Raw genomic sequence first — 12,493 nt, 5'->3', positions numbered from 1 at the left:
GTTGTTGTTTGCTTTCTAATTGAATACAAAAGTGATAAAATTTTGTCATAAATCTAAAAAATGGGCCAATGTCTTAGAAATTCATGTCAGCGTTTTGGTGTGATACGGACTATTGATTTTTCCCTTTTCTTTTTGCAATGTGAATTTTAGGATATTTCTTTCTGCACCTCTATACTTTCCTTTGTTGTAATCAAAATATAAAAAAATATTGTATGAGCTTCACACCCATCTTTTTTTGTTCATTATTCGTTTTGTTAGAAGCCTATGAAAGCCATTAAATATTTTCAATATTTAAATTGTTTCTCCTTAATCAATTATTAATATTATTTAATAATTCTCGTTCATATATTATTTAATAACTCTTAATTATTCAGTTGAATTGAGTGTTATTAATACTAGTCCCATCATACTTAGTAAACTGCCACTAATCACAATAAAATCAGCTATTCTCGCTTACAAAATACTAGCATAAACCTAAATATTTTTCTCAGAAAATGTGCCTATAGTCTGTTCGGTTACAAGTTGAAATCACCAACGTAAAAGAAATACTCGCTTGACGTTATATTTTATATTTTTGGAGTATGTGAAATTGAAAATGGATATCGAAACATGTACCACAGTATAGAAATGGTGATCCAAATTCTCACTGATGCTTTTGTTTCCGACATGTTTGTCTCCGATCCAATCGCTTCACATCACATTAGCCGCCATGCCATACCACTTTTATGTATATAATATGAACCTGCTCTGGTCGGATACTGGCTAGGACTGTGTGTGTACATGTTATGTTATGCTGTGTTGCAATTATTGAACACCTTGTTTTCCTCAGTCAGCTTTCTCTCATATGACTTTTTATAAAAGAAAATTGTTCCTCGCTTTAACAATGGTTGAAAACTCATACCAGAAAAGTGAATGTCAAAGTTTGAAAGTCCAAGGTTGAGGATAAGGTGCGACATCTGCGTAGGGTCTTGCATACTGTGTCGTAGAAGAACACGTGCGGTGCTTTTCACAGTTGACGCAAACTTTCCTCATCTTTGAACCTCAACGATTCTCATTATTGTGTACCACAGTTGTCAAAGACAACATTGTTCATTATTTTAGAACAGTGCAATGTGAAGTCATTACAGCTTATTCATGCCCTGATATTCAAAATATACTTTTTATTTGAATATTAATATGTTTTAACATGTCTTGGTCCTGCTTACACGTGTCGTTTTCACGTCACGTGTGTTAGTGAGACCTGAGAATTCATCTTTGAATTGAATTCTGAAATGCCCTCAATTATTGTTTTAAATTAATATTTCTGACGCCAATGAATGTTGAACAAAAGGGAGAGTTAAATATAATAATTTGAACGGTGTCTGGTCTCTCAAATCATAAAATAAAATATTAGCTTAAATAGCTTTTCATAAGACAATCCACGTGGAAGTCTGTAACATTGTGTAACACAATATTTCTCATAACATTGTGTAATTTACCATGAACAAAATCCCATGAATATAGCGCAAGCTAATTCTCAAATCCCAACATGAATATATGATGAGCAAGAAATGTTAGCTTAGCTACAAGAAATTGGAGGTCAGCCTTTCTCTTGCAAGCTATGTCTAGTATGAGATTATAGACAATATGTTTGTCTCTTAGGACTACCTAGCTAATAAAATTATAACCGATTTTATTACACAAGCTTATCAAATGTGTAACTTTATTTCCTTATTCATATATGATATAAGTGAGACATTATGTAACTTAACTCTGAAATTCAAAGAAACTAAAGTTTTTTTCATTTATTCATTCCACACAAATATATATTGTGTTCAACATAAATATATATTGTATCAGTGGCTCTTATTTATAAAATAAAAAATAAACACAATAACAAAATACAACAATTTTCTGTGGAGAATAAAATACTTTTAACAGATACATTTACGGAAATTGTAACTTTAATTAATGTTGAAAAAATTTACACTTGTAAATAATTTCTTAAAGTAAGTGTGGGTCATACTTACTTAATTTAATTGTTCTTAAATTGCTTCTCTTACTTAAGATAAGTTTCTATCATTTCAAGCATTTTCTTTCTTTTTCCTTTATGAGTATCTCTGATAATCTTGTCATTGATAATATCAATTTGTATATGTAATAAAATACCTCATTTAATTTAATTTGGATAAGAAATTCAAACCATAAATATTTTGTTTCCCTTTAAATCATATTTTTCTTTTAGAAACTTATTCCTTTCTTAAACTAGAAATATTTAGGGGTTGTGTTGTCTACTTCCCTCAGCAACATACTAAAATTTGAAGTAGTATTCTTATTATAGTGATATTGTCATCAACTTATCAAAGATTGAAATATTCGAATTCTCTATTTCAAATGTTGACTCACAATTAGTTAAGTTTTCTATCGTTTTCAATTAAGGAGGTGTAAAATCATATAATCTACTTATAAGGCATGCTATATGTTTTAATGCTATTAAGATGCCCAGCTGGTTTCTGAATTTATATGTTTCTATTATTTCTAATAATTTTCTCTTATTATTTTGTATAAAAAGAGTTGGGTGGTATGACTTCATTGCTGGACTTAAATTGGGTTACGTCAACCGATAAGTAAAATCTAATCGAAAATGGATGAATCTAAAACAATATTAAGATTATAATATTTTTATCTAAAATATAATTAACTTTTAATTACTCTAAAATTTCAATTTTATTGTTTTAAATATCTAAATTCGTATTATTTTTCTTCAGTCTTGTTTTCTTTTCAATTTTTAGTTTTCCATATTTTCGTATTTACTAGAATGCCTTGATTTAATCGTCAATAGTTTCAGTTGGGTCAATTATCTTCAATAAAGGAACATACTGGACTTCACACAAGTAATTTCTTCTTATGTTAACTCACAATTAATTGAAAACTCCACGTATTACAACTCATAAGGATATGTAATATTTATTCTTATAACTTTTTATACTACACAGTTAAAATTAGAGCTGTCAAAATGGGTAACCCGACCCGATCCGACCCGACCCACTACGAGTTGGTCACTTAGTGAGTCAACCCAACTCGGCTCATTTATTAGCGAATCGAAAAAATTTGAACCCGACCCGATCCACCACGGGTTGGTGGGTTAAACGGGTTAAACAGGTTGCCTCATTGGCTCACTAATTAACTTTTTTTTCACCCTTTTTTTCTCAGATTCTTATAACATATTACTTTAATCGATCAAATTGAAACAATAATAATTTGACCAATTGATATAAAAGAAAATGAAACAAAAGAAATATATTGTTATATATATTCTAAGCTATCAAGCATAAAATTTTGTAGTTTAATTAGACATACACAATCGTTTGACCAAGAAACTACACATAGTTGTTAACAAAAATATATAACACAAGATAAAACTGTCAGGCTTTAAAAACAAGATAAAACAAATGATATATTCCTGAATTATCCAATCTATAATATTATCCATTTATTAAAATTGGAATATGTCAATCTATAATATTATCCAATCTATAATCTTAGGGTTTTATTTGTAGAGGGGAACTTTTGGAAGGACAACAACGGGAAAGGCTATTGCTAAGTAAAGGTTGTAAATTTTGAATAATTAATTTGATTTCAATAAAAAAATAGGATTTGAATAATTAATTTAATTAAAAAAAATAGGTGGGTTGGTGAGCCAACATGACCCGCCATAGGTTCAACCCGTGTGAGTCGGATTCTTAATTAGCCGAGTCAAAATTGGCTCGCATAAAAAATTTTCCATTTTTTTTAACCCAACCCAACTCAAACCCATGGTGAGCAGATTGGTTCACAGATTTCAATCCATTTTGACAGCACTAGTTAAAATTAGGGATCATGGCGACTATGGTGGGTGGATGTTTGATTATACCCTTTTCATCTTTAAAATAAAAATTCAAATTCATTTTTTATTTATTTTTTAATGGATACAAAATTCGTGAATTATTTATCTCTTTTTCTATCTAGTGACGGTATAAATGTATTCATTCTCGTAATGTTTCAAGTAGTAATTAAATAAGCTATAAAAGAAATAAAAGATTACAATAAAAATATATGATATTATCATGTATTATGCATCAAAATGATATATATTTTAATTTTATGATTTAAAAACGGAATAATATTAAAATATTTATCAAATAACAATTACATGATTGAACAATTGAAATTAATAGTCAAACTTAACATTCTTGTGTGATCAAATATAAACATCACATCAGCATATTAAAAAAATGATAAAATATTTGACATATAAATCATGTAATTCATTCAATTCTGAATTATATTTTCTAGAATACATTGTTTGAAGGAAAAGGCATATATATATATATATATATATATATGAGTTGTAATAAGCGAGTTAACCTGGCTCATCACGGATTTGAGTCGGGTTGGGTTTAAAAAAATGTAATTTTTTTTATGCGGGTTAGTTTTTAACCCAGTTCACTTAGAACCCGATTCACCGGATTGAACCTGTAGTGAGCCGGGTTGGCTCGTAAATCCACCTAATTTAATTTAATTATTTATTATTTTTTGTTTCAATATTATTAGTTAACATTTTTTTTCATAAGATTGTAGATTAAAGAAGAAAATATTTAAAGAGAGAAAAATATTATAGATTTATATATTCAAGACTCTAATATTATAAATGGACAAGTGATACAAAAATTATCAATATTAAAAACTTATTTATTCGTCTTTTGTACATGTTTTTGGATTACTCTTGGATGATATGATACTTTTTTTCTTATTTATTTTGAATTGTCTTTAGAGTTTAACATCACTTTAGTGTGACGTTTATTTAGATTTGAATTAAAAAAATTGTAATTTTATTATTTTAAAAAAACTTATAATTAAATGAGCACTAGAACAAAAACAGCATATAACGTCACGCGTTCAACGTCCAACTACTGAATAACCAACCCTAAAAATGAGCTGTGACATTTTTGTAAATAAATGCAATTATTAAACGTCGTTTGGAATTGTAATTCAACGTAAAAGAATATAAAGCGTCGAATGCCTTTTAAATTCGACGTCAAAAAGTTAGTGAATTCAATAACAATTTGAGAGGGAGATTGAAAATTCATTCACTTTATCTTAGCACGCGATACCTTCTTCTCTTTTCAAACTTTTCTCGAACGAAGTTTGACGAGCATCACATGTAATCTTTCTTTCATTTGATACAAATGCATGTTAATTAATTACTTTATGTATGATTTTTGTTTGTTTTAATCGATTATTTTCGTGCTCTTCTCCTTCATAGGTGCATTATGTTTTCTCTCTCACTGGCGACGAAACTTTATTCCGATGAACCCACCTTTTGAAGGTTAGTTTTCGTTTTCGTTTTGAAGAACTTATGTGTTGAACTTGTTTGTTGCTTTTTTTTGTTGAACTTATTTGTTGTTGTTGTTTGGTTGAACTTGTTTGTTGTTGTTTGATTGAACTTGTTTGTTGTTGGTTATTATTGTTTGTTGTTAATATTACACTACACATTCATAGTTCATGCTTTATAAAATACCAAACACTGAAATTTGTTTTTTTTTTTTGCTTTTGAGGTCTCATAGAGTTGTAAAAAAGGATCAGAATTAATTAAAAAAAACAAAAAAAAATTGATTAACGTCGAATATTGACAAAATTTGACGTTAAGTTAACGTCGTATATTAACAAAATTCGATGTTAATTTAACGTCGAATTTTTTAAATTCGACGTAAATTTAACGTCTCCTGATATGACGTCGTTCGCGAATTCGCCGTTAAAAGCCCAAAATATTCGACGTTGTTCGCGATTTTTGTTCTAGTGGAGCCAATGAGCCAATCCATTTAACCCACCAACCCGTGGTGGAGTCGGACTGGGTTCGAATTTTTTCAACTCGCTAATAAGTGAGCCAGGTTGGGTTGGCTCACTAAGTGACCAACCCGTGATGAGTCGGGCCGAATTGATCCAGGTTACCCGTTTTGACAACTCTAGTCAAAATCCATAAGAACTTCCAAATTTATTAATAATGATATTTTGATCGGATCTCTGATTAAAATCCGTCGATAATAGTTCAGATGGTATTATTTATTGATGAAATTTTATATATGTTGAAAATTATGAAGAGAGATTTGTTGATAATTACCAATAAAATTTGGCAATAATTATCGGAAAACAATAAATTTTGTCGTTTATTATCGAAGAAAAAATTCATCGAAAAATTCTATCGATAAATACCACAATCTTGTTTGTTTGTTTTTTCTTTTTTTTAGGGCTAAAACTATTCGTTTTCCTATCGTGCAGATGCTTCTACACTCCTCAAGATTTAGTTGCCAACCTCCATAGTAAAGTTTTGGTAACCTAGATCGTTGGCATCCACAACAATGACAACTATGACATTGAATGATTTAATGATTTTCACAAAAACAGAAACGTTGTGCTAGATGGTGGAGGTGGTTGCTTGTTCACCATATTGCTCCAACATGACGTTGTCGCTAGAAATGAACTTCGAGGTTCATCCATGCGATGCAAAAAAAAGAGAGGAAGCGAGATAGACACGCACAAGAGAAGGAGAGATTGTGTTTTCATCTTTAACTCAGTGTATTTTGGATGAGAAATTTGTCATTTTTTTAAATGACAAATTATTAACAAATTTTTTATTGATAATACATTTTTAATTTAGTGATGGATTTACTGACAGATTTTTCTATCAATAATATATTTTTATTTATCGACATATTTTCTGCTAGTAATACATTTTGTATTTATTGACAAATTTTTTTATCAATAATAAATTCGTTATTATAATTTATCGATAATAAAAATATAAAAATTCATTGATAAAAATCATTGATAATTATCGATAAATTTATTTCTGTTGATAAATTGTCAATAGTTTCATATATTTTTATAATACAGTTATATTATTTAAAAGTATATACTTTTTAGTCCATAAAATGATTTATAATTTAATTAATATAATGATTAACTATTTTGGTCACAAAATTTAGTTATTATTAAATAATTCTTTTTAATGTAAAGATACTGTTGTTTTTTTTAAGGAATAAGAATATCATCGAGATGTTCCTAATCACGCCTAATATAGTAATAAACGAATAAAAGAAATCGAGAAATAGCTTTCCTTAATAGGCAAAACATATCAATAACTAAATGTATTTTCCTTAATAGGTAAAAATCGACATAACGTACCTATTAAGTTTATTTGGTTTTTCAATATATAAATGTATTTTCCTTAAAGATGTTTACTGAAACAATAACTATCATATCAATCTTCATGGAGTAAAAATTGAGAATTTTTTTTTAAATAAAATAAAAAATTGGTTAGATCATTTTGATGAAAAAGGTTTAAAATGTAATATAGGACTATTAAAACAATAAAACTCAAGATGATTTTAACTTAAATTTTATTTTAAAAAAATAGATAATTTGAAGCAAGAGAGTTTAAAGATGCAAGTTCAAGATAAATGTAACTAAGTTATTAAAGAGTTATGGCTTATGTTGAAAGAGGACATTATAACCTTTATGGAAGAATTTGATATGAATGGACACCTTCAAAAGAAGATGTAACTTGACCTTAAATTCCCTTAATTCCAAAGGAAGACAATCCTCAAAGTTTAAGAGAGTGCAAACGTATATCCTTAACAAGAAACCTCTATAAATTCTTACTCCAAGTTCTTGCCAATATATTAAAAAAAAAAAGTTTCTTCTTCACTAATAGATAAGAGGCAAATCGTGATAGAAATATGTTGCTTTATTATTATGATGGTGAATAATATGGTAAATGAAGCTAGAAGATGAAAAATGGAGTGCTTAGTTTTCAAGGTGCACTATGAAAACATATATGACTTGGACTTTTATGAAAGATAGAATGTATAAAGTTGTGTTACATTTCGACTATATTTAATAAAAGTCTACCACAAAATTTGGATGAGACCCTTAACACCCTTTTTATTTAGAGTGGTGGGGACCCTCATTGCATAAAAGAATCATTTTTAAAAGTATAATCACAAATTTCAAAGTGATGCCAGAAATTGAAAGTTAATTTAATTAAAAACAAGTGTCGGTAGATTCTAAATGTCTTAATAATATCATACGAAATTATTATTTTAATGTATCTTAATCTCAAATTAGTTTGTATGAATTTAAATTTTTTATTAAATAAAAATAAAAAAGTTGAATATTATATAATGAAAACTTACAAATTTATTATCTTGAGATTTTAATTAAATTTTTGTTAATCTCTTAAGTAAATTGGACTTAAATCTCATTACTATTTATTTCTTTGATAATCTTTTTCGTAATCGGGAATATTTCTCCAAAATCTAAGCATAAATCTAAATTAAATAAAAATAAAAAAATTAAATATCATATAAAAATAGAAATCCACAAATCTATTATCCTTATATTTTAGATTTCATTGTTATTTGTCTTTCTCAAAAAATTCACCTGAAAGATTATTTATGTAATAAATTTTCATAACATAATAATATATATAGAAAATAGTGTTTTCACCTTAAAGTATTTTTGGATGTTTTGTTTGGTGGTTCTTGTGATGGTGGAGAGCATGATTTGATGACCCATAAATATCACTTGATTGAAAGCTTTTTTGAGTTAATAGGTAGTGCCTTTTGTAAGGGATAACTACATCACCAACTTCAATAAAGAGAACTGGAAAATAAGAGATCAAGTTTTTCAAAAAGCTCAAGTACTTGTTGATTCCCTTTGGAATGACTTGGTTATGTAAAGTATATAGTGTCATTTGCTTTCTATTTTTTATCCTCTTTGGAGTCACTTATATACAGTGCTTCATTCCATGTAAAGTATATCCTGACATGTATTTTCTATTTTCCCTTCTACCCAATTGTTCAATCATAACTCAATGCAAAATCATAATGTACACAACTTTTTCCTATCTACCACAGTGTGTTCATAGTTCCTATCTAAGTGAGCATTTGATCAAACCTTCTTCAGAAATTGTAATGTTTTCCTTTACTTATTATACCAAAAAAAAATAGTATGTTAATGTAGCAAATATTACCTAATTTCATTTAAAAGAAAAATATTCATTAGTATCATGATAAAGTCCCACTTTTATTATTATTTTTAGTTCTTTATATTAAAATGTAATTTTCTTCACAAATTTCAACAGATAACACTTTCAACTTTTAGGCTTTGTTCACTTGGAGGAGATGATTTGAGGGAGAGTGAGTGAATGGATTTGATGGATAAATTTTTTGTTGTTTATTTGAGTGGATTTGGAGGTAAGTGAGAGTAGATTTAGGAGTAAAGTGTAAAGTTTGTGAGAATTAATGTAAAATTTGATTGATATGACATATAAAAAAATTTGTTTAATTAATAAAAATTAAAGATTACCAAAATAGCTTTAGTTATTAAAGTAATATAAAATTATATTTATTAATAATATATTTATTGATAAAATGAGTTTTAAATATTAAAAACAAAAACAATTAATAAAAAAAATTAAATAAAGTGAAATTATTTTTTTTAAACTTCACCAACACAAAAAAAAATTACAAATAAACTTCACCCACATAAACCATAATTATATAATATACACTTTTGTATTATTTAATCATGTTAATTTTATAAAATTTACTACATCATCTAATAAAACTTCAAATTCAAAAACATTTAAAATAATACCACAAGAATTATCAAATTAAACTAAGACTTTTTAAAAGAAAAAAAATTGCAGATAGATGAATACTTAAATGGTTAACTAAATTAAGATTTCAAAAAAAAAAACTTTTTTATCTATAACAATTTTATTAGATTTTATATTTGGAAGCGAATACACTTTTATACATGGAAAACAATGTGTTCAGTTCTCTTTTCTCTGTAATTATTGCATTTGGGTAAAATAAAAATTTCATTGCAAATCGTTTCAAATCTACACAAAAGAAGAAGGTTGGAATTTTTAATAATTCCTCAAATCATCTTTCTTCAATCCTTCTAAATTGATGAAAATGAATATAATGTCTCGTAATTCCATCTTTATAAATATGTTTGAAGAGTACTATCCATCCATCTTTACAAATAATTCGTAAAGTCAAGCGTTTTATCTGAATTTGGATGTATTTATGTTTTACTTATTTAAATAAATTATGTATGTATCCAGACTCTGATAGCTCGTACAATCTAATTTATCTAAAGTTTTTACTAAAAAATGAATAATGTAGTTGTTATGATTTAAAATATTCTTAGACACTTGTGAGCTTTGTTTCATCATGTGATGAGACAATGGATTAACGAGCGCTTATCGTTTTTCTTTTAAAAAAATCAATTATTGCAATTAGTAACTGTGATGGCGTTGGGGCTGCGGGACACCATGTTTCCCTTCAAAAAAACACATAAATGATATTTGTTTGTTTTCTCGTTACCATGTTATCGTTATTTGAACTTCATGTTGTGGTGTCATATGTTCTGCAAAATATTAAAAGAAATTATTTTGTTATAACCGAAGAATCTTAATTATTGTAAACAGCATGCGTTTATTTTGTATTTGTTTTTCTGGGAGCATCTATCTTTCATTCCTACCCATTAAAATATAAAACAATTATGACCTCATTTTCATTAGATAGAAAATTCCAAGAATTGCTTGCTTTTTGATCTTCAAGCAGTTACATAAACCTAGTTTCTGACTACCTAATTTCACCTCTGAAGACAATTATTGATATTAAGTTACCATTCCCCTTAATATTTTTTATACTACCAAAATAATAAGTGTAGAATTGAAGTGTGAATTCGGAAAAGAAATTGAATAATAATAAGTGTGGTGTCAGTCACAACTCATAATTTGTCCTCTCTATTACAACACCTTTTAGTAGGGCATTCAATTTTTGTAAGGTACTCAGTAATTTTTTTACCGCAAATGGCACTCTTTGGAATTATTTTTTTTTTAGCTTTTCAAGAATTAAATTTTCATTTCTGTTTTGTTATTTTGAGCGACAAAGTCTTTTTGGCATGGTAGGAGAAGGGAATGAGTGGAGTCTAATAGGTCAGCATTGTGTTGTCTGTTACGTTTTCTTCATCGAAATTTTGGGTTTCTAGAAAGTTTATTTTCAAAATTAACCCATTCATAAAGATAACTTTTAACAAAGAAATAAGAAATTTGGTATTCACATTGCTAAATCACATAATCTCACTCTCCTTCATTATCTTCTAAATTCTATATTTTTTAAAGCTCGGTCCTCTTCAGCTTCAGCTTTTTGTAGCTTCCAAAATTGAGTTGGATGATGATGAGTGGGGTAAGAGCAATACAAGCACCTCAATAATTACAATTGTATTTAATTCATTAACACAGCACCACCCAATTTCTCTCAGCTCACCAATAATTCTTCGCCACGTCTGCACTCTGCCACTTGACTTCCCACTTGCTCAGACCCCCCCACTTTCTTTTTCTTCGCCGGACCCGCCCCACTTTCCGGCGATGAAGACCGCTTCGAACTCACCCTCACCGGCTCGGGTTCGCCGGAGTTAACTCTCAACGGAAAATTCAGCAACGCCCTCGACCCCCGCATACGGTAGGCGGCACGGTCGTAGGCTAACGCCGCATCCTCCGCGGTCTCAAACGTTCCCAGCCAAACCCGCGCCCCGTTTTTCGCCGGGTCCCGGATCTCCGCTGCGAACTTCCCCCACGGCCGTTGTCTCACGCCGCGATAGTGCTTCCCCTTCGCCGGAGAAGCCTGCTTCTCCTGCTTCACCACCGCTGTCAAAGGAGGCGAACTCGTCACCGCTGGCATCACGTCCGGTTCCAGCTTCACCGTGAAATCCGTAGGAAAACCCGACAACACGGTATCGGGCGACCCGGCCTCCAGAGATGGGACCCACCCCACGTTAACGGCGTCACGGAGCACGCCGTAGAGCACCATGTCTTCGGAATCATCCTCCTTTAACGGAAGGTCACCCCAATTGTCGCTCAAACAGGAGTACAATAGGCTGACACCGGATGCCCGACCCGATGCACATGCGGGGATTCCGAATATTGATTCGGAATCGCCGAGCAAGTGGCGGCGAATCGAATAGAGTGCCAAATCTGATTCGTATGTACTGTGTCCGTACATCTCCGGTTTGTGATGTTCCTATTATAGTGGTGTGAAATTTGCAAAAGATTTAAGACAGTGAGGAAAATAAGGATTTTGGATATTTTTGAAGAGGGTATTGAATATTCGAACTTATGAGAATTGGAATTGGTGGGTATTTATAGGATTGTAGGTTCATGCACTTGGGATTTTCTGATTTATCTTTGAATTTTTTATATATATTTTTTTTTTTGTGGATGGAGAGTGTTAATTCATTGCTTTTTCATCGTGTTGGAGTCATCCACTTAGCTTCGCTGAAGGTTCGCATGTGTAAAGTGTAAACGGCAAGGAATTAGTGCGCATTTTCCTCACGTGCTTGATTTGAAACCATTTTTTCCGCAGATTTTTCTTACAACAAGTCTTATGATATTAATAAC

At 29.8% G+C, this 12,493-nt stretch overlaps 1 protein-coding gene across 1 annotated transcript; it reads right to left on the bottom strand.

Annotated features, from left to right (window-relative positions):
• Positions 1–11,124: 11,124 nt before the first annotated feature.
• LOC108333914 (ethylene-responsive transcription factor 1A) lies at positions 11,125–12,222 on the bottom strand. Its single transcript, XM_017569420.2, has one exon. It carries the CDS (start codon positions 12,096–12,098, stop codon positions 11,355–11,357), a length of 744 nt encoding a protein of 247 aa, XP_017424909.1. The 5' UTR covers positions 12,099–12,222; the 3' UTR covers positions 11,125–11,354.
• Between the last annotated feature and the right edge of the window lie 271 nt (positions 12,223–12,493).

Source organism: Vigna angularis, chromosome 1, assembly GCF_016808095.1.
Source record: "Vigna angularis cultivar LongXiaoDou No.4 chromosome 1, ASM1680809v1, whole genome shotgun sequence".
In the NCBI taxonomy this organism is placed as follows: domain Eukaryota; kingdom Viridiplantae; phylum Streptophyta; class Magnoliopsida; order Fabales; family Fabaceae; genus Vigna; species Vigna angularis.
The sequence above is the reverse complement of the archived record's forward strand: the minus strand, read 5'-3'. Positions and strand labels throughout refer to the sequence as shown.

Bases quoted from the DNA above. Each gene is read 5' to 3' on its own strand.
- LOC108333914 (XM_017569420.2), bottom strand. From the start codon at position 12,098: ATGTACGGACACAGTACATACGAATCAGATTTGGCACTCTATTCGATT.